The 26,829-nt window shown below is 41.2% G+C and overlaps 1 protein-coding gene across 1 annotated transcript in view; it reads right to left on the reverse strand.

The window, feature by feature from the left end:
- The window catches only part of KCNT2 (potassium sodium-activated channel subfamily T member 2), a 277,251-nt gene that overhangs the window by 208,133 nt on the left and 42,289 nt on the right, over positions 1-26,829 (reverse strand). Inside the window, exon 2 of the mRNA XM_074961164.1 lies at positions 6,953-7,032. Coding sequence (XP_074817265.1) covers positions 6,953-7,032 — 80 coding nt within the window. The remainder of the gene's footprint in view (positions 1-6,952; positions 7,033-26,829) is intronic.

Here is a 26,829-nt window from a genome sequence, read left to right on the forward strand (position 1 = left end):
TCATGAGTTATAGTGTCAAGTATCAGGGGTAGCCGTGTTAATCTGTATCCACAAAAACAAGGAGGAGTCGAGTAGCACCTTAAAGACTAACAGATTTATTTGAGCATAAGCTTTCGTGGGTAAAAACCTCACTTCTTCAGATGCATGGAGTGAAAGTTACAGATGCAGACATAAATATACTGACACATGAAGAGAAGGGAGTTACCTCACAAGTGGAGAACTAGTGTTGACAGGGCCAATTTGATCAGGGTGGATGTAGTCCACTCCCAACAATAGATGAGGAGGTGTCAATTCCAGGAGAGGCAAAGCTGCTTCTCTAATGAGCCAGCCACTCCCAGTCCCTATTCAATCCCAAATTAATGGTTTTAAATTTGCAAATGAATTTTAGTTCTGCTGTTTCTCTTTGAAGTCTGTTTCTGAAGTTTTTTTGTTCAAGTATAGCTACTTTCAAATCTGTTATAGAATGTCCAGGAAGACTGAAGTGTTCTCCCACTGGCTTTTGTGTGTTACCATTCCTGATGTCCAATTTGTGTCCATTTATTCTTTTACATAGGGACTGTCCGGTTTGGCCAATGTACATGGCAGAGGAGCATTGCTGGCACATGATGGTATATATAACATTTGTAGACATGCAGGTGAATGAGCCTCTGATGGTGTGGCTGATGTGGTTGGGTCCTCTGATGGTGTCACTAGAGTAGATATGGGGACAGAGTAGGCAACGAGGTTTGCTACAGGGATTGGTTCCTGGGTTAGTGTTTCTGTGGTGTGGTGTGTAGTTGCTGGTGAATATTTGCTTTAGGTTGGGAGGACCATCTGTAAGCGAGGACTGGCCTGTCTCCCAAGGTCTGTGAGAGTGAGGGATCGTTTTCCAGGATAAGTTGTAGATCGTTGATGATGTGCTGGAGAGGTTTTAGTTGGGGGCTGTACGTGATGGCCAGTGGTGTTCTGTTGTTTTCCTTGTGGGGCCTGTCCTGTAGTAAGTGATTTCTGGGTACCCATCTCGCTCTGTCAATCGGTTTCCTCACTTCCCCAGGTGGGTATTGTAGTTTTAAGAATGCTTGATAAAGATCTTGTAGGTGTTTTCCTCTGTCTGAGGGATTGGAGCAAATGTGGTTGTATTGTAGAGCTTGGCTGTAGACAATGGATCATGTGATGTGTCCTGGATGGAAGCTGGAGGCATGTAGGTAAGTATAGTGGTCAGTAGGTTTCCGGTATAGGGTGGTGTTTATGTGACCATCACTTATTTGCACTGTAGGGTCCAGGAAGTGGATCTCTTGTGTGGACTGGTCCAGGCTGAGGTTGATGGTGGGGTGGAAATTGTTGAAATCCAGGTGGAATTCTTCAAGGGCTTCCTTCCCATAGGTCCATATGATGTCATCAATATAGTGCAAGTAGAGGAGGGGCACTAGGGGACGAGAGCTAAGGAAGCGTTGTTCTAAATCAGCCATAAAGATGTTGGCATACTGTGGGGCAATGTGGGTACCCATAGCAGTGCTACTGACTTGAAGGTATAAGTTGTCCCCAAATCTGAAATGGTTGTGGGTGAGGACAAAGTCACAAAGCTCAGCCACCAGATGTGCCGTGGCCTCATCAGGGATACTGTTCTTGACAGCTTGTAGTCCATCCTCATGTGGAATATTGATATAAAGAGCTTTTACATCCATGGTGGCCAGGATGGTGTGTTCAGGAAGATCACTGATGCATTGTAGTTTCCTCAGAAAGTCGGTGGTGTCTCGAAGATAGCTAGGAGTGCTGGTAGTGCAGGGTCTGAGGAGAGAGTCCAAATAGCCAGATAATCCTGCCGTAAGAGTGCAGATACTTGAGAAGATGGGGCGTCCAGGTTTCTGGATCTTGGGTGGCAGATGGAATACCCCTGGTCGGGGCTCTGGGGGTGTGTCCGTGTAGATTTGTTCCCGTGCTGTAGCAGGGAGTTTCTTGAGCAGATGGTGTAGTTTCTTTTGGCACTCCTCAGTGGGGTCAGAGGATAGTGGCCTGTAGAATGAGGTGTTGGAGAGTTGCCTGGCTGCCTCCTGTTGATAATCCGACCCGTACATTATGACTACAGCACCTCCTTGGTCAGCCCCTTTATTATGTTCAGAGTTGTCTGAGGCTGTGGATGGCGTTGTGTTCTGTATGGCTGAGGTTATGGGGCAAGTGATGCTGTTTGTTCACAATTTCAGCCTGTGCATGTCTGCGGAAGCACTCTATGTAGAAGTCCAGTATGTCATTTCGACCATCTGGGGGAGTCCACGCAGAGTTATAATGTACAGGTCGTAAGAACAAGTAATGCTTTGAATATGCTATGGGATCTTGAATAGGATTGCTTATCACGTTCCACACCATAAATACATAACCATTATGTTCTCAGCCTCAGACTTGCTTCCCTGATACCAGCTACTTAAACTTAGTTTAAAGACCACGTCATTTTAACTAGCTCCCTTTGTGGAAGCCTGCAAATCTGTGGACTTTAGGGGACGAAGAGGAAGAGATCCATGACTAGGACTCCTACGTGCTATGGTAATACAAATAAAGTGCTGCCACTCCTCCCCTTTATATTCATTAGAGTGGTATTTAGGGCACTCACCTGGCCAGATCTGAATCCCTGCTCTAGAGCAGAAACTTGAACACAGATCTTTTCTCACACCCTGCCAGGTGAATGTCCTAACTACCAGCATACTGGATACTCTGGGGTGGGTCTGTGTCTCTCTCCTGTTGAAGGTGTTCCATGCTGTATGAAATTACTTGAAAAGTCATTGGTGCAGGGACTGGAATCCAGGTGTCCCCTGCCCTCTCCCCATTGAGTGCTCTAACTACTGGGCTGTAGAGTCACTCATTCTCTAGTCCAATGGATAGTTAAGTATCTTATACAAAGGGGAACAGTTTCAACAGGACTAATGCCTACCCTGGAATATAGCCCAACGGTTAGGACACTCACCTGGGGTGGGGGGGGAGGGAGACCTGCAGTGAAGTCCCTGCTCCAGAGCGGCTATTCAAACCCATGTCTCCCACCTTCACACAGAGTGGCCTAACCACTGCTCCTTAGTTTGGTAAATTATGTCTGAATCCCCTGGTCAATGTAAAAAGTTTTCATTTTTTCGGCTGTTTTGATAATGTCAAAATGAACCAATTCTACATTTCCAAAATTATTTTTGTTTCAACCAAAACAACTTGCCAAAATCAACAGGAATTAACAAAATGTTTCAGTCAATCCAAATGTGTTTATTTTTGCTGAAATATATATTTGACTGAAATTCCTTCCCGCTCTAGTGAGTAGGAAAATAAATGACTAAGGGAGAAAGTAAAGAGCCAGGTTCATAGGTGATTAACAATATTAAGTGGAAATATAGTGAGGCATTAACATGAGAATTGACATCAACAGTGTAATCAAACATGCAAGCAAGAGCTTGCGAGCAGGACAACTGAAACAAAACAATGGGGGGCCGGGAGTGGAATAGAGAATTAATATAATCAAATAAATCCCCCTATCAATGACACTTTAAATATGGCAATCTATCATCACAATAGTGTATGGGCAAAGCAATTCCTTCTTTACAACATGCCCAGAGACTAGTTAACATACAATCAAGGGAGTACAGGAGATGAGGTTATATGTAACCCCTTTTTATATAAAAAGGACTAAATGGAACAAAGAAACATTCTCTATTGCCCTAAGTGAGCACAGTTTTTGGATCCCTAATCTTAGTGTAGTCCAAAAAGGGCTACTACATTTCAAAAATGCAAGTTTCCCTCTCAACATGTCTATTTTTTTCATAACTATATTTCCAATTTTCGGGAACCAGATGCTTAATTTAACTGGTATGTAGACTTCCAATTAGCTGCCAGAAACAGAAATGTGGTAAGTGTCAGGACAATGCAAACTATATCTTGATCTATGAATTGAATTCCAAATAGGTTCATTTGCCCATACTCAAAAGGCTATGTATATGGTAAGTATGGCATGCCCATGAAATATGTAGGAATGTTTCTGCAGTATTGCTACACAAGCAAAAAAACAAATAGTTTTGACATGAGCTGTGTGCATTCGAGAAGCTTATACTGACTTCACTGTGTACACTGAGAAGATTTTACAGATTTAAAAGCAACACTGAAGATTGATTGAAATGTGGATGTTGAAATCACTGCTTCAAGGCTGTAGGTTCAGAATATATTTCTGCTATACAGAAATCTCCACTGTTTTGATTACTCTGAGTGCAAATATAGTCTTATATATTCAATACAATTTTTATTCATTGACTCAAGGTATACAGAAGAGTTACTGCCTATTTTGCATGGTAACAGGATTGTTCTGAAGTACTTTAAGAATTTTTCATATAATACTTCTTGTTGGGATGTTTGTACTTTGACCTAACTATGGGACTTACTCATGTTGAATAGTACTTTACACCATGAGTATTCCTACTTTAGTCAAGTAGAGCTCTATGGAGTGTGAGTAAGAGTATCAAAGCATGTCACCAAGTATTCGCAATATCATTTAGATATTTTAATTTGTACATTCAAGTGTGCAAAGCTCAACAGAACTTGTAGTATTCATGATTTGGTTTCTCTCTCTGTCTCTCATTCTCATGCATATCTTTAAGAATACATATTTAAGTAATTCCTAAATCACACTCGTCATCTGATTACTTACTGGATATAGCAATGCATTTTATGCAGTGTCCTATGAGATCTTACTTGTAAAATGAAACAAAATGTGCTTGTCTGTCAAAGGAATAACTTTTAATGGTGGTGAATTGAGTTTGGGGTTCACTTGAATGTGCAATTACTAAATTGGGAATAGTTGCAAACAACATAAGGCCAAAAATAAAGGGCACTAAAGAGTTTAGAAACATGTATGGGTGGGTGTGAGCAAAACAGTGGTGTGCGGTGCTTGGGGGTGGGGGAGAAAATCAAGCCAGTTCTATTTAGTTGCTCAAAGAGAGATTTAGACATCCAAGTCTTTAGGTCTCTTTTTTTGCTTGTTCTACTTCAGAGCGGCACTGATCACAACAGGATTCCTAAGATGGAATCGGAGTTCACACTTGCTGAATTCGCTCGATTTACTGATAATTTTCAGTTTTGATTTCAATGGAATTAGGTTCCTACTCACTCTTGAAAATCCCAGTAGGTGCTTATCTGCATCTCTACATGCCTAAATACCTTTTAGAAATCTGTTTAGTGGTGTTTGCAGTGGTGGTGTAACAGGGTTGGTCCCAGGATATTAGAGAGATAAAGTGAATGAGTTAATATCTTTTTATTGGACCAACTTCTGTTGGTGAAAGAGACAAGCTTTTGAGCTACATTGAGCTCTTCTCCAGGTCTGGGAAAGGTATTCAGTGTCACAGCTAAATATAAAGTGGAACAGATTGTTTAGCATAACAGACACATTTAAAATGAAGTGGTCCCTTAGAATATGTGTTAATGTCCTCACGCTAAACAATCTGTTCTACCTTGTATTTTGCTGTGACTCTGAGCTCTTCAAGTCTGGGAAAATCACTCCGTGCAGCTTGAACACTTGTCTCTTTCACCAGCCGAAGTTGGTCCCATAAAAAATTACCTCAACCACCTTGTCTCTCTCTTTAAAAATCTGTCCACTTACCCTTTCTCCGTATAATGCAAGGGTGAAAATAATCTTTTATCTGCACCAAGCCCTGCACCCACCTGAGCTGTACTTAAGTAATTAGGGTAAAATCCATTTCCCCACCTGCATAAAGGCACTGTAATCTGGCTCTAATATGTTTAGAAGGCAAAAGGTAGTGAAATCAACAATGCTAACACATGGGGCCAGGGTGTGCAGTTACCTTCCTCACACACAGTTAACGTATACACATAAGGTTTTATTTCATTCAGGCTGTTGCTTGGGGTTTGGGAATGACTGGATGAATGTAAAGGTAAATGTCATAGTCCCTGCCCATTATGGCCTTCTGTGATGGCCTAAACAGGTCTGGTTTGGAGACTATTGCCACAACATGTATGGACTGCATCTTATATAGCCCTTCTGGCCACAGTTTCCTCCTGCAATTAGGGTGACCAGATAGCAAGTGTGAAAAATCAGAGTGGGGGGTAATAGGTGCCTATTTAAGAAAAAGCCCTGAATATCGGGACTGCCCCAATAAAATCAGGACATGTGGTCACCCTACCTGCAATCACCTTAGGTAGTGGGGGAAATCTCGCACTGGCCCTCCATCCCCTGGTTGAATTTGAGCTTTCATACAGGCCCTAAGTTAGTTATGGATACAGCATGATGGAAGCTCTTCACATGGGGTGAATTTCTCCCCAGTGCACATTTGGTGTTAGTTAATTTTAAAAGGTGGGAAAAGAGCATTGTTAGTTTAAAATGTGGCAATTTGAGTGAAAAATCATCTAGGCCCCATTCAGGAAAGCAGTTAATGTGCTTTGGTGAATGTGGATAGACTGCTGAATCAGGGTTGGAGGAAAACTATATATAAGGGAACTAAAATGTATTTGTTTTTGAAATATCATGTTCAGAAACGCCTTAGAAGCCGGGATGCCCTTTCAGCTGGTCACGTTTCTAAATTATTTTTGCAACCTAGATAATTTAAGAGGAATTTGATTAAAAAAAAAAAACAGGTTGGAAGCCCAGATGCCTCTGGAACTTTTCTTCTCCTTCAGAAAGCTATGTGATGACCTATCCAAATACACTGACATGTCAGATCCATGGAAACTTGTCCATCTGAAGACGTTGCAAAAATAAAACCCAGTCAATAAATAGTTGTCCGCAACAAAACGAAAAAGAAAAAAAAAACACTAGATTGCTAATGTGTGTTGAGAATTCATCATGGACATTCTGTTAAAAACAGACTCCGCTAATCTCCTATGGATGAAATCTTGGCCCCATTGAAGTGGAGCTCCTGATATTGACTCTAATGGGGCCAAGATTTCAGCCCCTATATTTAACAAATGTGTGCAACTGAAATTAATCAAAACTGCTTACTTGATCTTTGGTTTTTGATGAAAAATAGCTTCAGTCTCTCTTTAAATGTATTTTCATTCATATAAAATTCAACTTGTACCCTGAAACAGAAAATAGAGTATTAGAATTAAACAGTCAATCTATAAATGATTATATAGATACAATTGCACCACAAAATATCAGCATTTTCATGTGATTCCTCTTAACATTTTTTTTAGCATAAATTTAGAGGGACATATTAAGAATGAAGTAAAATGCACGTTTAAGCACTTGGAACATACTGATTAGAATAATTAGAAGTTAAATGCTAAAAAGACCTTATGTCATCTCATCTATCCTCTGGAAATGCAAGATTTGTTCCCTACGCTTCTCAGCATAGTGTTTGGCCTGTTATAGCTTTCAAAATCATAAGCACTAGAGTTTAATACTTCACTTGAACGACTGTTCTGCAGTCTGAAAGATCTCTGTCAGGAAGTCTTCTCTAATATTTAATATAAACTTCTCTTTTTCTTAGTTTAATTCCATGACTATTGTTTAATATTATTGCTTTCAATAATTCCTCTCATTTCTTTCTCAATGTTTACATCTTTCAATCATCTTATGGTGCGTACCTCATCCCCACCCTGTCTCCTCGAAACCATGATTTGAGCTGCTTACAGAGTCCTTCCTCTGTTCGTGGCACTCAAGGGATTTTTTTAAAGGCCCTTTTTCCTCTCCTTCCCCTGGGAGAGGGAGAATCAGAGTAAAAGAAAAAGGCAAAGGTGGTCAGTCTTTTGGTCTCTCCTTTGGGTTTTGGCTAATCTGCAGGTATACTGTCTTTAATCAGGAGTAGGGTCTGCCTCCAACTCTTCCTTTTGGTCACCCCTGCTTTATACCTGGTCCATACAGTCTCAGGGGCTGCAAGTTCTGCAGTTGTCTTCCTCTTGCTGGTCTGTCCACGTAGCCAGTGGTCTCTCAGGTATAGCAATTTTCTCCCTAGTCACCACCTCTTCCTGTGGAAGGCTTTCCCTTTTTAATCTTCCTCCCTCCAGGCAGATCAAGTCTCACAGATAGATCTCATTAGTGCTGGCTTAGCCCAGAAGGGCTCATTAGCTGCCGCCTCTATGAGACTGAGGAAATTACCCCTCACAACCTCATCCCTGCAGTCCTGGGACAGGTAATCTCCATCTCTGATTTTCTGTGAAAAGAAACTGGCATTAACACAGTCCTTTCCCATCTGGTGTTGCACTCTGAAACTATGGGTTTGTAGCACCAGGTACCATTGACTTATACATGGATTCACGTCTTTTATGGTAGAGAAGCCATAAACCACTGGTTTGGAGCCAGTAGAGGGGAGCATGGTCTGTGATCAAGGAGAAGGGGCTACCTGGCAGGTAATACCTGGGAGAATCCATGGCCCATTCAATCACCAGTGCCTCCTTTTCAGTAATTGAGCAGGCCTTTTCTCTAGGGAATACCTTCTTAGTCAAGTATGCAATTGGGTGTTCTTCTTCAGTGTCTTCTGAGAGCATGGCTCTTAGGCAGACATGCGAGGCATCTATGTGCAGTATGAATTCACAAGAAAAATCAGGGCTGAAGAGCACAGGTGCCCAGCATAACTGCGCTTTCAGTTCATTAAAAGCTTCCTCCCTGTTCCAATCCCACCAGATCTTCTTTGGGTGGTGTACCTTTAATTAGGTCTGGAAGGTAGGCTGAGATTGAGGTAAAACTGAGCATAAACCTCCAGTAATAAATTGCAAGGCTGAGAAAATACCTCATTTGCCTCTTCTTCCAGGGAATTGGGCATGCTAATAGGGCCTGTGCCTTGTCAATCACTAGTTTCATGAGGCTGTACCCTATGTGGTACTCCAGATTGGGTACCTCAATCATGGCTAGTTACATGTTGTGGGGCTGGCCCTAAGACTTGCGTCTTGAAGGGTCTTTAACTCTGCCTTTCAGTATTGCAAGTGGTCTCCCCAGTGTGACAAAGTTCCTCCTCTGCCTTGGTGGGTCCTATGCTTATTGGTGGATTTGCTCACCTCAGATTCACAGCAGCCCTCAGTTTGGCCATTTTTGCTAGTGGCTCAAACCTGCCATTCACTCAGCTAACCTCATCACTGGCCAGCATGGGGAAAGGGAGGAGAACAGTCTCCGCAGTCTTTGCTGACCCACCTAGTGGGTTGGGGGATAGGCCAGGGACCATCCCCTCTGGTGGGACCCACAGTCCAAGTCACTTCCTCTTGTCTCAAATAGGGAGTTGAGGGGGATGGGGAGAACCCAGGCCTGCCCTCTATTCTGGGTTCCAGCCCAGGGCCCTGTAGATTTTAACTGTCTACAGTGTCTCTTGTAACAGCTGTGTGACCGCTACAACTCCCTGGGCTACTTCCCCATGGCCTCCTCCCAACACCTTCTTTATCCTCACCACAAGACCTTCCTCCTGACGTCTGGTAATGCTTGTACTTCGCAGTCCTCCAGCAGTAAGCCTACTCACACTCAGCTTCTTGCACCTCTTGCTCCCAGCTCCTCACATGCGCCACAATAACTAAAGTGAGGTCCTTTTTAAAACCAGGTGCCCTGATTAGTCTGCCTGTCCTAATTGAGTCTGGTAGCTTCTTAATTGGCTCCAGGTGTCCTAATTAGCCTGCCTTAATTGGTTCCATCAACTTCCTGATTTTTCTGGAAGAGCCCATTATCTTATTCAGGGAAAAGTGACCTGTTTAATCTGGGGCTAATATATCTACCTTCTATCACTCTCCTGTATTTATTACGCTTTTGGCTACACTTTTCCCCTCACCTTTTTATTTACACACTTCCCATCCGTGGCCCCACAAAATCGCGAGATCTCCTGGTTAACCTCCTCCTAGCCCTAGCTAAAACAGCCATTTATAAAACCAGAGAGGGGAGGTTGGCCAATGAAGTGTCCTGCGACTGTAGGGTCGTTTTCCAATCCTCAGTACATTCACGTATCTGGGCGGAGTTCCTCTGGGAGGCGTCCACCGATTCCCTTGACGCCTTCGAGGAGCGGTGGGCGCTGTCCGAGGTTCTCTGCTCGGTGACCCCGTCCAGTTCCCTCCGTCTGACCCTTTGATTGAGGAGAAGAGCGAGAGACCCCAGCCCCAGCCATTGCCGCTGTGGATACCATTATTACTGTCACCTAGGAGGGGCCCTATCACACGTGGGTGTACGTCCGCCCCACCCCCAAACCGCCCACCCTGCAGCCGTGCCCATCTTGTCGGGCACTCTCAGGAGAGGAATAATCGGTGACACTGGGCGTGGCACTAGGTAACTCGAGGGGGTGGAAGACCATGAGTGTCGAGGAAGCCCCCCCGCTCTAGGCCACCAGGTAACTCAGGAGGGTGGAAGACCACGAGTGTCGAGGAAGCCCCCCCCGCTCTGGGCCCAGGCTAGCCTGAACACTTCTCCCTCCTGAAGGCTGCTGTGTTATACCTTGTGTTTGCTTTTGTTTTGTTGCATAGTTTTGCTTTATCCTTTTTGGTGATTCTTTGTAAGTGTTACACAAATAAAATTATTTCTGCTTCAAAAAAAAAATCACTCTCCTGTAGCCATCTGGCCTGACCGTGTCACACCACGTAGGACTATGAATGACAGTGTTTTCTGTGTAGGCCTCAGCATTTTGGTGGTGCCACCTTTTTAGTAACCCAGGGAAAAGCATGCCAATTGCTTAGTTTGGGGGCTAGGGGAAGATTACATTGCTCTTTAATAACAAAGTGCTTATCTTCATTACTGCTGTTACATTTTTAACAGGAGACATTTATTACTTGGTTGCTGTTATGCAAAATATACAATCTTTATCTTCAGTGAGTTTTTTTCAGGTAAGTAAATAAAGCAACATAAACTATTAGATGAGGGACTTCCATTTAAAAAGGAACACTGTGTTACTGATCTCTTGACATGGTTTAAATTAATCTCACATCTTTTTGGAAAGAAAATTGCAGTAGTCACTTACCATGAAACAATACATGCTAAAAGTAAGCAGTGATATAATAATGAGGAAAGAGAATGTGGGGGCGAATCACTTTCCTATCAACTGACATTGAGTCTCCCTGATAGCCTGCCAGCAGCTGTCTACTTCTCCTTCCCTTTCCTTAGCAACCACTGCTTACAAGCAGATTGGGATTCCACAGTGTGGTGGTTTCCATGGCAAAATGGATTACAAATGCAGCTCACTTGTAAATTCAACTCCCTCTTTTTTTAACTGAAGTGAAAACTATAAGTGGGTTCTACATTTGCAGAAGCTGTAGTTAAATGTGATAGCTAGATAGAGATATTATACATATACAGTGCATCTAATATCCTATGTTAACTTTGACTTAAGCCTACAGCAGAAAGAACAATAGCACAGACTTCCAGAGAGATAGCCTTTGGTCTGGCATTAACTAGATTATATACAATAATTAAGACAGAATGAATGGTTTGGGGAGAAGCCCATTTGTGTCAGTTAGGGCAGAAACATTTGGGTGGAATTTCATCCTTAGCTTGCATCCGATGAAGTGAGCTGTAGCTCACGAAAGCTTATGCTCAAATAAATTTGTTAGTCTCTAAGGTGCCACAAGTCCTCCTTTTCTTTTTGTAGATACAGACTAACATGGCTGCTACTTCTGCATTTCTTGTCTCTTCAGAATTTGAGGAGAGAACTGTCTGCTTAAATTTGTGTGGCATTCTTCTTGTCTCATATTAAGATATACCAATATCACATGTTAGTGCTTAATATATCACTTTAACTCCGAGAAGTACAACTGGGGAATGAATTGTTGGAGGTAAGAAATGTGAGCAAACATCTACAATATTGAAATGCTTCATATTAGAGAGAGCACCTAACAGCTTTAGTCCATGCCCATTACAATCACTTCAGTCTCTCCTGCGTTTACTCTTTCTTGCCTGGTATTATTTGCTTTAGTTAACATAGATCAGATGGTAAATACCTGCCATAAGAAATATATACTCTTCCAGAAGAGCACATCAAAAAGCAAGAATGACCCAGTCTTGCAATTCATGCTAGCATATTGCTTCTACACTATCAAAAAAAAAAGTATAGCATGTTCTCAATCACCAACAGAACCTTTTTAGCATCTTTTCCCTAGAAATCTTCCATTCAAGCACTGATCAGACTGAACCTGCTTAGCATAAGAAGCCTGATTATTACAGGAGTCATTGCTATTCATTTTATGGCTGTTTGTGTCTTTAAAATGAGAATCAAATTGCTTAGTTAATATTTTTTTCTTTGACATAGTCCATAATGGAGTTTATTGTAGATGTTAATAGGCTCAGATTATTAAGTATTCATTGCTAAGGGAGTTTTAAATGAATGAGTGAGGCTCATATGGTGATTTTTTTGTAATCCTCTGCATTTACATAGCCATAGTACATTTTTCTAGGATTTGGTTATGCCTGGTGGTGTCACTTTATCAAAAATGAATGTATTCAGACCAAACGGTGATAACATAATATGTACGCACAATTTGTAAACCTACTGACCTCTGGAATGTATCTTTTCTGTTCTATACTCCCAAGTAAATAATACCAGCAAATCTTTAATCCCTCACTTTTTTCTGTTCTTGATAGAAAGTGAGAAGGAAATTATAGTTCTTTGTTCTCCTTATCAGAAAGTAATCTAAGGAGATGGTCGAGTGCTATTTCTTTTGGTTAGAGATGGATTAATTCCAAGGCCAGAAGGGACAACAGAGATCATCCAGTCTAACCTCCTGTATAACACAGGCAGCAGGACATTCCCAAAGCATATCTTTTTTAGAAAAACATCCAATCTTGATTTTAAAAATTATCCTAGTCTGAATCTGTCTGTCTTTAGCTTCCAGCCATTGGCTCGTTTTATACCTTTTGCTGCTAGATTGAAGAGCCCATTATCAAATATTTGTTCCACATAAAGGTACTTACAGACCATTCAAGCTACCCCTTAACCTTCTATTTATTAAGCTAAATAGACAGAATCAAGGAGCTCAATAATTAAAAGGCATGTTTTCTAATCATTCTCATGGCTCTTCTCTAAACCCTCTCTAATATTTGAGCCTCCTCCTTGGGTTGTGGACATCAGAACTGGACACACTATTCCAGCAGCAATTGCACCCGTGCTAAATAAAGAGATAAATTAACCTCTGTACTCCTACTCAAGATTCCCCTGTTTACGCATGCAAGGATCTCATTTGCCCTTTTGGTCATGGCATCACACTAGGAACTCATGTTTAGCTGATTATCCACCCCAAACCCTAAATCTGTTTTACAGTCATGTAAAATATGTAAAATAAGAGCAAATTAAGATGCCATTGAGTTAATTTCTTGTATTGCTATCTATGTCACAGATTTCAAATACTCCATGGAAACCCTGGCTTTGTAAACTCAAGAACAGATTTTATTTAGTATGACTTTTGATCCAATCTCCTATTTACCCAGATAGGTGATTATAGAATCCTAGACTCATAGGACTGGAAGGGACCTCGAGAGGTCATCTAGTCCAGTCCCGTGCACTCATGGAAGGACTAAGTATTATCTAGACCATGCCTGACAGTGTTTGTCTAACCTGCTCTTAAAAATCTCCACTGATGGAGATTCCACAACCTCCCTAGTCACTCTGATTGACGCTGTTCCCAAATAAATGATTTAAGTTCTTGCCTTTCTCAGGACACCACACAATGTGTTTTCAAAGTTTCTTCCATTTAATAATAACTAATTTCCAGCGATATTCCTCATGCTAAGCCTATCTAATAGCTCTCCTGTCAGTACAATCTTTCAAAAGAGAAGAAACTTTTTAAGTGCAACTGAAGTACCAGTATACATTGCAATCTACTTACTGATTCAGAATATAATTCAAGCCGCCCATTTAACATGAGGCAAAGAAAAGTAGAAAGGAAAAGCACCCATTTAAACGTACTCTGTACTTCACTCTGAGAAGACAAGTGTAAGCGGTTCCTAGAACTGACTATAAATCTGTAGTGCCAATCTGTCTGCAGTAGAAATTACAGCTATGTAACTGTAGTCACCTGAAATCTGCTAATGAAAATGTCTATAAACCACCTGCCCATAACTCTTTAGAATGGTATTCTGCTGGTACAATCACACTTTACCTTGCTAGAACAGGAAATATATAAATTCTCTCTCCTCTGTTTAAAGCAACAGCTTTGGGTTAAAGTGATCCCTTCATAATTAATAATATCAGCAATAATTCTCTAAACATGCACAGTGAGAGTTTGAATGTCAACAGCTGTAGCCCAATTACCATTTCCTGACCTTGGGATCAATTCTCCAGTAGAAGTGAGGCTGGGGATCGATTATATTCTTTTAAATTTTACTTCAGCTGCACATATGAGAGGAGAGCCCACACACCTTATTTTATGCACATATGAGAGTAGCCTCCCCTGTTCAGGAGATCTGGACAAAATACTGCTCCTGTTTTTAATCATTTAACCTTTTAAAAAAATTATGAAGTTTATTTCAATTTGGAGCCCTTTGTAAACTGTTAAGTGTTTTTGCTTGACATTTTCTTTACTGTTAGGATTGCAAAAATGTTATGACTAATATTTAAAATGTCATAAGAATGGCAATACTGGGTCAGACCAAAGGTCCGTCTAGCCTAGTATCCTGTCTTCCGACTGGCCAAAAACAGGTGCTTCATAGGGAATGAACGAAACAGGTAATCATCAAGTGATCCAGCTCCTGTCACCCATTTCCAGCTTCTAGCAAACATAGGCTAGGGACACCATCCCTGCTCATCCTGGCTAATAGCCTATCCATTAACTTATCTAGTTCTTTTTTGAACCCTGTTATAGTCTTGGCCTTCACAACATAATCTGGTAAAGAGTTCCACAGTTTGACTGTGCATTATGTGAAGTCCTTTTGTTTGTTTTAAACCTGCTGCCTATTAATTTAATTTGGTGACCCCTAGTTCCTGTGTTACGAGAAGGAGTAAATAACACTTCCTTATTTCCTTTCTCCACACTATTCAGGATTTTATAGACCTCTATCATATCCCCCTTAGTCATCTCTTTTCCTAGTTGAAAAGTCCCAGTCTTATTTATTTTTCCTCAAAGGGAAGCTGTTCCATACCCCTAATGATTTTTGTTGCCCTTTTCTGTACCTTTTTCAATTCCGATATATCTTTTTAGAGATGAGGTGCACCATGGATTTAGCTAAAGGCAATATATTTTCAGTCTTATTATCTATCCCTTTCCTAATGATTCCCAACATTCTGTTCGCTTTTTTTTGATTGCCGCTGCACACTGAGTGGATGTTTTCAGAGAACTCTCCACAATGACTCCCAAGATCTCTTTCTTGAGTGGTAACAGCTAATTTAGAACCCATCATTTTATATGTATAGTTGGGATTATGTTTTCCAATGTGCATTACTTCGCATTTATCAACGTTGAATTTCATCTGCCATTTTGTTGCTCAGTCACCCAGTTTAGTGAGATCCCTTTGTGACTTTTCACAGTCGCTTTGGACTTAACTACCTTGAGTAGTTTTGTATCATCTGCAAATTTTGCCACCTCATTGTTTACACCTTTCCCCAGATCATTTTATGAATATGTTGAACAGTACTGGTCCCAGTAGAAATCTCTGGGGGACACCACTATCTACAGTAACTCCTCACTTAACGTTGTAGTTAGGTTCCTGAAAAATGTGACTTTAAGTGAAACAATATTAAGTGAATCCAATTTCCCCATAAGAATGAATGTAAATGGGGCAGTTAGGTTCCAGGGAAATTTTTTTTTGCTGTACTGTACAGTACAGTACTATAGTTGGGAGGTGCCCCTGCCTTACCCCACACAGGCAGAGCCCACTGGCACTGGAGACAATGAGGCAGGCAAGGAGGCTGAAGGTGCTGTAAGCTAGGAGAAGCACATTGCACAGCAGCAGCGGAAGCTTCCCCTACTCTGCAAGCACCAGGGGCGGGGGGCTCAACCCTCCGTCTGCCCACTCCACCCCTTCCCCCAAGCCCCCACCCTTAATGCACCTCTTCTTCCTCCTCCCCCTTTACTCCGCATGCCACATCCTCACTCCTCCCCCTCCCTCTCCTGCCCACGGCAATCAGCTGGCTTGCGGTGTTCAGGAGGCAGGGGAGGGAGGGGGAGCCTGCACACCGTGTCCTTGCTCCTTCCCCCACCTCCTGAACGCCGCAAGCCAGCTGATTCTCATGGTCAGGAGACAGGAGGAGGATGGGGAAGGCGCTGATCCCTGGGGTCTGCCGGCAGGGGGGGAGGCATTGTGTGGGGGGCGTAGGGGAGCTGATAGGGGGCTGCCAGCTGTGGACAAAGCAGGCAGTCAAATGATGTTATAGTGAAGCATTGCACAACTTTAAATGGAGCATGTTCTGTAATTGAGCAGGGACGTAAGATTGAAACAACTTTAAGCAAGAGGACATTAAGTGGGGAGTTATTGTACCTCTCTCCATTCTGAAAACTGATAATTTATTCATACCCTTTGTTTCCTATCCTTGAACTAGTTACTGATCCACGAGCAGACCTTCCTTCTTATCTCATGACAATTTACTTTGCTTAAGAGTCTTTGGTGAGGGATGTTAGCAAAGACTTTCTGAAAATATAAGTATGCTATAACCACTGAATCACCCTTTTCCACATGCTTGTTGACCCTCTCAAAGAATTCTAATAGATTGATGAGGCATGACATCCCTTTACAAAAGCCATGTTGACTCATCCCCAACAAATCATATTATGTATGTGTCTGAATTTTGTTCTTTACTATAGTTTCAACCAGTTTTAGGCTTACTGGCCTGTAATTGCCGAGATCGCCTCTGGAACCTTTTTAAAAAATTGGTGTCATATTAGCTATCCTCAAGTCATCAGGTACAGAAGCTGATTTAATGATAGGTTACATAGCACAGTTAGTAGTTCTACATTTCATATTTGAGTTCCTTCAGAACTCTTGGGTGAATACCATCTGGTCCTGGTGACTTATTACTGTTTAGTTTATCAATTTGTTCCAAAACCTCCTCTAATGACACCTCAATCTGGGACAGTCCTTCAGATTTGTCACCTAAAAAGAATGGCTTAGGTTTGGGCATCTCCCTCACATCCTCAATCATGAAGACTGATGCAAAGAATTCATTTAGTTTCGCTGCAATGTCATCCTGTCATCCTTGAGTGCTCTTCTCTCTCTCTCTTTTTTTTTTTTACATTTGCCAGAGTTTATGCTCCTTTCTCTTTTTCCTCAATAGGATTTAACTTCCACTTTTTAAAGGATATCTTTTTGCATCTCATTGCTTCTTTTACTTGTCAGTCTAGTTGGGTTGCATGATATAGTTTTCTTGTCCTCTGGTTGAGCCTGTTTTGTGGTGACAAAGGGAAAGGAGAATCTATTTTACATGCTTTCTCAACCTATCAAAAAGCTGCTGTCATCAGGAACAGGGAGTAACCCTGTGTGCGTGTGTGTGTGTGTGTGTGTAGGATTGCTTACCAACCCGTCCTAAATATCCTCCAGCTTCTTGTGGGGAGTGGCCAGACCTGGCAGTTCCCCAAAGACACTGGAGGGGAGGAAGCACATAGATAGATAGATAGATAGATAGATAGATATATTTATATGTAAAGAGAGGCATTCTAAACTACGAGGCCATATGGTCCCCTTGTCCAGACATATCCTACCCCCTTGCCCAAACTGTTCTTGTGTTGAAGGAAAGGAAAATGTGTGGACACCGAGGGTCAGTGGCCGCGCAGGAGCCTGAGTAGTTTTGCATAGCATTAATAAAGCAAATGCAGAGAATTCTGATGGTCCCTATTTCTAGCTTTTTATATGTAGTTTTATTACAGTGCATCTGTTTTACACATAATGTAGCTATTTTAATGGTTGGATTTGCATGTTTTTTCCTTTGTCTCCCTTTGTCCTCCTTTCTCATGGGGCACAAGGCATAAAAATGGAACCTGGTAGGAAACATTCTGGCCTTCTGCTAGCACAGCATAATAACGTTAGGTCCACAGCTTCAAACTTTCTTCATTTGCTCCAGCTGCCCAAAATTCTGGTGTGAAACTTCAAACCTTGACTAGCTGACCTCTTGGGAGCCCACCACATCTCCATATGTTTTAGGGAGAGATAGGGAAGAGGAAAACACAATGGCAAGACCAATAGTTGCCTACTACTGACATTGCAGTACAAGAAATGTCCTCATCAGCTGCTTCCACTCCCTCAGCAGGACATTGCTGGACTCTGACTGCACAGAACTTAGGCCTCCTACAGAACAGCCAGAGTTCCTGGTCCTCCTACTTCCTGGTCATGCTGAGCGAGAGCAGCCCCAAAACAATGGGAGAGTGCTCAGATCAGGGCTGCCCAGAGAATTCAGGGGGCCTGGGGTCTTCGGCTGTGCGGGTTCTTCTGCTCCGGGTCTTCAGGGCACTTCGCCGAAGACATGGAGCGGAAGGATCCCCGCTGACAAATTGCCGCCAAAAACTCTCGTGGGGGCCCCTGTGGGTCCAGGGGTCTAGGGCAAATTGCTCCACTGTCCCCCTCCTCCCCCGGGCGGCCCTGGCTCAGATCTGGGCCTGCCTGCACGCATTCATTGGAAAGATGAAATGCTGCTGCCCTCCTTGTGGCTGCCAACTCCTCAGCTTAGTCATCCAACTTTGCAGCCTGAGGAAGGGGAACTTCAGAGACAGGCTCTACTACAGATCGTCTGGCAGCTTTTGGAGGTGGTCTGTATCAAAATATTAACCATTTCTTGCATCTGTCAGCTACCCAATATGCCATCAAACTAAACAACTTGTTTAAAATAGGACCTCATGCTTTACCAAATTTAATCTCCACTAAATGCAGCTGAACTAAAACTAATATAGGACTAGACGCATCTTTTTACACAAAAACAACAAGGAGTCTGGTGGCACCTTAAAGACTAACAGATTTATTTGAGCATAAGCTTTTGTGTGTAAAAACCCCACTTGAGATGCATGGAGTGAAAATTGCAGATGCAGACATGAATATACTGACACATGAAGAGAAGGGAGTTATCTGACAAGTGGAGAACCAGTGTTGACAGGGCCAATTCGATCAGGGTGGATGTAGTCCACTCCCAACAATAGATGAGGAGGTGCCACTTCCAGGAGAGGCAAAGCTGCTTTTGTGTTCTAGGGAGTGTAATGAGCCAGCCACTCCCAGTTGTTTTTGTGGATACAGACTAACACGGCTACCCCCGATACTTTTGTACACAGGGATTTTTATTGGTTTTCTTTTAATAAACCAAAAAGTCAAAGTAAAATATTCTCAAGAGCCCTGCAGAATTGTGGGTGATCTGAATATTATACAGCACCTGGGTTACCTGTATCTGCATGTTTGGCTGCCAAGACTGTAGGACATTGTGTATTAAGTATGCTATGTAAAAATATGTTGTTCTGTAGAATAGCATGAGTAGAAATTAAACAGGTTTTAAATTAAGATCTAACATTTACTTTTGCTTTATTGTCCTTAATGTTTCCTCTCATTATAGAAGGAAACATTTTGTTGAAATGGTGACTCAAAGTTATTTTCTTATGTCGTCTGTGGATTATAAGGAAGATGTTACACAGCTGCTCCTGAATGACCTAGCTATATTGCATGTACTGTACTGACCTTACTGCTATAATTCTCCTTTGAAATGTTTCATGCACTGTAAAACCATATAAGTAGTATGAATTGCTTGCTATGGCTAACAAGCCAATACGCAGTATTACCCATTATCCCTTCTAATTTCTTCTAAATTACAAAATTACTACTACAGCTTAACAAGTTTGACATTCTAATTTGGATTCAATTTATCCAAGTTTGGAGTTTGGGGTTGTTGGTTTTTTTGTTTTTGTTTTGTTTTTTTAAATTTTGGCTTAAAAAATTAGTTGATCTGCATTAGCAATGTTAAGTTCCATCCACCCCACACCTGAGCACGTCCATTCTAATTTCACTGGCATTTTGGATACACAGGATCCAGGGCCTTTGTTTACATTTTAAACGATTAACCTTTTGCTGGTGGGTGTACAGAGGGGCTGACTACAATGGGTGACACCAAAAGAAATCCTGGCTGATTCCACACTGCCATTGTAGAAGACAGTGAAGCATTCGTTCCCTTCCTTGCTTGGCCATTTCCACTGAAATGAGCTGTCAGCCAAGGACAGAATAATGGCCAATTAGCCATGAATAACCCTTGTGCATGGCAAGTCCATTAATGTGTCCCAGCAGGTCGTCCAGAGAGAATAAGGCTCCCCAATATTTCTTCCTTAGTGGAAGAAACCCAAATGGCAGCAATAAAAATTCTGAGCAGGTCTTAGCAGATTGCACAAAATAAAATTTTGCATCTGCTACATTGAGAAAATGCTGGCCCCGTTTGTCCTATAAAAAGGTCAGCTCTCTCCCTTCCTAATTAAATATGCAAGTGCCAGGTTGATAAAACCATGGCAGCCTTTACTAGCTTATAAAACTAGTTTTGTTTTGTTTTGTTTTTTTTGTTTGGGGATTTTATACACTTCAAAGAGATGTTATAACAAATGATTAGTGCGACAGGGTCATAAATCTTCCTGCAACTAACTGAGCTTAGTTAGTTATATAAAACTGCCTTTAAGAACCATACACAGATACAGGGTGGCGCTGTATTAAAATGACATGGTGAGATATGAAATATTAATTATCTTCCAATATTTCTGTGCAGAAAAGAATTCTCTCCATTTTTCCATGCACTTTAAAAGCTGGTTTAATTTCTTCTGTGAGGCAGAATGTTCTCAAGTAATCATGCATTTTTTCCAATTAAATAATAATGCTGGTTTCAATTCCATAATATCTAGGGTACATACTCGGAATCCTTCATGCTCTGGTTAAAAAAAAAAAAAAGTCCTATGGTCTTGATTGATTCTGTGCCTGTTGAACGAGTAAATGCTAAACCTCTCATTAGTTCAATAGTGCAGGAACAGGCCCTATGGTCTGTAAATTATGTTCCCAGCACTTTTTAAGAAAATAATTCATATTGAAATCATCAACTGAATAGGAGTCAATAATGTGTAGCTGCAAAAAAGGCTGACATTCTGGCATGTATTAAAAGGAGTGTCATATGTAAGACACTGGAGGTAACTGCCTCATTGTACTTAGTGAAGCCTCAGCTGGAAGTACTGTGTCCAATTGTGGGCACCACACTTGAGGAAGAATGTGGATAAATTAGAGAAAGCTCAGAGGAGAGCAACACCAATGATAAAAGGTTTAGAAAACCTGACCTATGGAGAAACGTTAAAAAAAAAAACTGGGCATGCTTAGTCTTAAGAAAAGAAGACTGAGGGGGGGACCTGTTAAGTCTTCAAATATGTTAAGGGCTGTTATAAGGAGGAAGGGAATCAGTCATTCTTCACGTCCACTGAAAGTACGATAAGAAATAATGGACTTAATCTGCAGCACGAGAGATATTAGGGAAAGCTTTCTAACTATAAGAGCAGCTAAGCACTTGAATAGGCTTCTAAAGGGGGTTGTGGAATCCCTATCATTGATGGCTCCAACTTCTCAATCACTTCACTGCTTTCACTCATTTTCCTGCTTTTCTGTTCCTACTTCCCTTTCCCGAACTAAGCAAACAGAAAATTACAAAACTGTGATCTCCTCCTGGCTGTTCTTAGCCACTGCACTTAAGACTCACTTAAAATCACAAATATCAGTGCTTAAAGTGTGAACTCCACTTGGAGTAACAAGCTGTACATACACGCTGATCACTGCACCACTGTGACATTCCCCTGTTGTTAACTGGACCGGTGATCTGCTAGGTCACTCCAATCCTCGACTCTGGAAGCCAGCCTTACCCTGCTCTGCTGTAAGAATCCCCACTCCTGGGATGTTCACGCACAGACTCTGGCATGTAAGCTGCTTGGATTGTGCAACCGAATGACACTAGCCAATATCGCCAGTCCCAGACACAATCCTAGGAACCTCCATCTTACAGTGTCCAGTTATGCATCCTGGACGCTGCAAGATTATATGTGTTTGTCAATTTAACAAAGAAATTGATATGTACCAGGCTTGTTATCCCAAGGGGAGTCTTTGACACACTTCAAACCAAATGCCCTGCTTCAGGTAGAATAAACAAACGCATTTATTAACTATAAAAGATAGATTTTAAGTGATATAAGTCAAAGCACAACAAGTCAGATTTGGTCAAATGAAATAAAAGCAAAACACATTCTAAGCTGATCTTAACACTTTCAGTGCCCTTACAAACTTAGATGCTTCTCACTACAGGCTGGCTGGTTGCTTCAGCCAGGCTCTCCCCTTTGATCAGCGCTTCAGTCGCTTGGTGGTGATGTCTGTAGATGGAGGTGGAAGAGAGAGGAAGAGCTTGGCAAATGTCTCTCCCTTTTATCATGTTCTTTCTTCCCTCTTGGCTTTGCCCCCCCACATTGGGGTCAGGTGAGCATTATCTCATTGCAGTCCGTGACTGGCCAAGGGAAGGGGGGTGACTCACTCGAGAGTCCAACAGATCCTTTGTTGCTGCCTAGGCCAGTGTCCTTTGTTCCTGTGAAGCTGGGCTGGGTTTGTCCCATACATGCCCTGAAGAGGTGTGAACTGCCCCTCTGCTCCTTGAGAGTTTTGCCTGGGCTTGTTTTAAGCCACGAGGACACATTGTCAGCCTCATAACTATACATATGAAATTACAACCTATAACATGAGTATAACATTACTATAACAACAATGCTCAGTGCATCATGAGCCTTCTGAAGACACCCAACATGACAAACTTTGCATTGGATACCACACAATCATATTATAAGGATGAGCATGGGGGTGCAGGGTTCCCTCGAGATACAGAGTGTCACAGTGTCACCTACAGATTTTACCACTGATGACTCTTCTCCCCCCAAAGCTTTGATAAAAATGTCAAATAGTGAGGATCAAGAACTGATCCCTGAAGAATCCTACTGAAATAACACATGCTTAATGAGTCTATCTTCTTTTAAATTACATTTTTGGACTTGTCAGTCAGTTTTTAATTCATGTAATGTGTTCTATATTGCCTTTTTATCATGCTAGTTTATTAATCAAGATATCACATTGTACCAAGTCAAATGCCTTACAGAAGACTATTATATCAAGACTATTTGTATTTATTAATCAAATGTATAACTCTACTAGCTATAGATTTCTTCTTGTGTCCTTTTGCTTTCCTTCTCAATTTTCCAAATTAGAGGTAGTGGTCTCCCCACACTTTCAAGGCTCTACACAACCCTTCAGCCACCTATAAATCTTCTTACATTTCTTCCTGCTCCCTGTGTTCCACTAATCTTGTCTCTGGATTGGTCTCTCTGACTCTTACAGCCACTCTTGACTTTGTGCCTATGTTTTCACCACCCCTTACAATTGGGTCAATCTTGTGGTCAATGTTCAACTTCTTTTCCTTCAAAGTATTCCTAACGACCTGCCTCTTCTGTGAGGCTACTGTGAAATGGCCACACCTTACTCTTTGTCTTGTGTTGGTCTATATTGTGCTGACTTAAGCTTTTAGCTGTAAACTCTTCAGGGTATAGACGTTTTTTTCAGCTCATTTGCAGAGCTCTAGTCACAGTAATTTTAAAATCACTAATAAGCACAGTATACTGATTAGTAGTAAATAAAATGTGTGCATGTAGGCTGTGTTGTTACACTCTCCTTTAAAGAGATATATATTCCTCAGTAGGGTGGGAAACTGACTTGAGAGAATATGCCATAATGTTCACTGTGTGTGCTGCAATAATGAGATGGATGATGATATAGCTATGTATCTTTGGTGTGCTTTAGTCTCAAATTTACCATTATTTCACAGTAGGTTTTTGAGTTTAATAATCAGTTCAGTTTCAGTTCATCTGCTTTCAACTTCACACTTTTCAGAGTGAACTTCTTCCCCTTTTCTAGTTCCTACCTTTATTCCAGCTGCCTCAGAAAATCAACAATTCAGCAGTACAAAAAACATTGTGATGAAGACTGTCCAGAGAAAGGAGAATGCAGGTGTTCATATAGATAGAAAAACCACCTAAAAATTTATATGAAATAAATGGAAATGAGTGCTTAGCAGGCTGCAGATAATTCTAAAACCTATCAGCACCATTAGCTTTATATATATTTTAATGACAGATATGCCAAACTTTTTGACTCTACTGTTTTTTTTCCAGAAAGGACTTCATTAAAGCTTTCTTGATCATCAGTTACATATGTACATACTATACTTTAGTATTGTATATTTTAGGAAGAGACTTTATTGTTGCAAATGTCCAGCATAAAAAAAAAGACCTTAACGGAGTCTGTTTATCTTCTTCTGTGTGCTTATAATACAGTATTTTTCCTGGCTCATAACCAATATTTTCTGTAATAGAAGCTTGTTAGCATTACTTCTCTTTCATTAGATGGTATTAGTCCATTGACTGGTGCATCAATGAGGTGGTTAGAACCCATCTGTGCTGCAGTCGTAATCTAAAGGCTTCAGAAAGAAAAGAACTGCTGCTGTGACACAAAGATCATCTCTGTTCAGTTGTAAAGCAACCTCTTTCACAATGGATTCAATGACTTCAATGCACTTAATTTATGAAAGTATAAAATTGTGAAGTGATTTAAAAATATGCAGGGAATTGACATTATAATGTTTTATAAACAGGAGGGGTATAAATATTTAAGAACAAACAACATATCAGATTAGGAACTCCATTAATAAAGGATAGTACGAGGCAGTGTAGCATAAAGATGATACAATTGATTTAGGATTCACCCAGGGAACTTTTGCAACTTATTATATTTAATACGGAGCCTGGAATTTTCAAAATAATATAAGGGAGTTTGGCACCCAACTCCCACCGGATTTCAATGGGAATTAGGCACCTAATTCCCTTTGGCTCTTTCGAAAATCCCAGCCTACATTTACAAATAAAGTGCTTTCACAGAAACTTACAGGACAGCTAACACTGCAAAAGCAATGGTTTTATCCCTGAGAAATAATAGCTTTATTAAATATTCAGTCATCACTAAGATACAAGTGTTTTATCAAGAACTAAACATTCAAAAAAATTGTTAATCCTCAACTGAAGCTTTATTAAGACATTAACTCTGTTTTTCTGCCTGGCATGAAAGGGTACCCAACAGTCACTCTCAAACAAGGAGTAAAACATAAGCTTATAGTTTTAATTATGCTAATAATTTTTAAGAAAAACTATCTCAGCGCTTTTGTCTGTCAGTTATAAACTCTTGTTACAATTTACCTCTGTCTTGCGTCATATGCTGAAGGTTCAAGTCCCGGAAAAGGTACAAATGTGGATCCGCAGGGAACTAGCTTTGGGGACATACTGGTTGTCCTCTCAGTGTTCTGCTGAAGTGACTCCAGCTTGTTCCTTTAATTCAAATGTATGCCCAAAGTGTGAGAGTGCAGCTGTCTTGTCCATTATTTTTAGGAATGTTTTACCATGTAAGCCATTCAGTGGTTGATTTTTTGAGTCTACTTTCTCTGTTACTGGTACCTTTTGGCTCAAGGCTGCTTGACAGACTATTAGGGAAATTTTGATGAGGCAGGAAGACCAGTGTTCTGGTTAACATGATTATTTTACAGAGCCCTTCACAATTACCAAATAAATTGTCACATCATCTTTCTCTTCCTGTGTTCCCTTCTCTGTCTACCCTGTTTGAGACTGTTTGCTTTGTGAACTGAGCTTTGCCTGGCTTTTATTTTATTTTGAAGCACCAGACTGTAGTTGTGGTGCACCTTGACATTGATTCACCAGTTTCATGACTTGGCTGCCATAAATTAAACACAATAGTTGTACAGAGGCTGCTAAATCAAAAATGTGTCCATGGGTGGCATTTGTCACTATGACCCATTGAGGAAGCTGTCTTTTTTTCTCTGAGTTTATGAAATACAATGGATTTTTGTCATGTTTGGTTTATAGATTTGCATTTCATTTGTAATTCTTGAATTAAAACAGAACTGTATGAAGAGTGGGGGGAGGGATAGCTCAGGGTTGTGAGTTCAATCCTTGAGGGAGTCAGTTAGGGATCCAGGGCAAAAATTGGGGATTGGTCCTGCTTTGAGCAGGGGGTTGGACTAGATGACCTCCTGAGGCCCCTTTCAACCCTGATATTCTATAACTGCCATTTAATTCAGTACCATTTCCTGAATTACTACATGCTGGCCATTTTGGCCCTTTAAATTATGTGTGTAGAGTCAATAGGAGGAAGAACTTGCTCTTCGGCAAGTCCCTCCTCTTCTTCTGCTCCCTCCATCTTCAGCAACACATCTTTTTTTGTTTCTATCCTGTGGAGATTACCATGTGCTTGCAAAAAGCTGACATCAGAATGGACAGTTTTAAACAAGATAAGATTTGCTGATGCAAAGCAATCCTTTGCACTTGTTTAGCGTCTTTTATGTAGGGAACTATAGCTATGTCACAAAAGTGAGGTAGGCCTCAGAGTAGTCTCATGAAGTAGGCAAGTATTACTAAGCCAATAGGGCTTATCCTGGGGTAAACTTAACTATGGTCCTCTGCAAAATGGCTCAGTTGTCCCCATTTTATAGAAGGGAAGCCTGAAGCACAGAGCAATTGTCTTGACCCAGGTGACATTGAGAGTCCATAGAAGAGCCAAAAGTGGATTCTAGGAATCTTGACCCAGTCTCCAACCCTAAGCACTCTCCCTGCTCTTGCATCATATCCTGGGAAATACTCAGTACAACATGCTGCACGTCTGATGCTAGAACCTGGTCAAACACAAAACCTACAGTTACTTAAAAAGTACCTGAAGGTGTCTTTCCTTTTTTACATCTGATCTATAATGTTTGTGCAGGGAAGGTGAATTTGTTTAACTTTTGTTTCAATGAAGAGTTAGGAATTTAAACCCAGAGGGTGTAGGTTGTTTTTATGTTTTTGTTTTTTAAGAGCTATCACTGTTTTCCTTTGCAAATATCTAATACATTCTGAAGAAATTTAGGCCCTTAGGGT

The sequence above is a fragment of the Natator depressus genome, chromosome 8 (assembly GCF_965152275.1).
Source record: "Natator depressus isolate rNatDep1 chromosome 8, rNatDep2.hap1, whole genome shotgun sequence".
Classification (NCBI taxonomy): Eukaryota; Metazoa; Chordata; order Testudines; family Cheloniidae; genus Natator; species Natator depressus.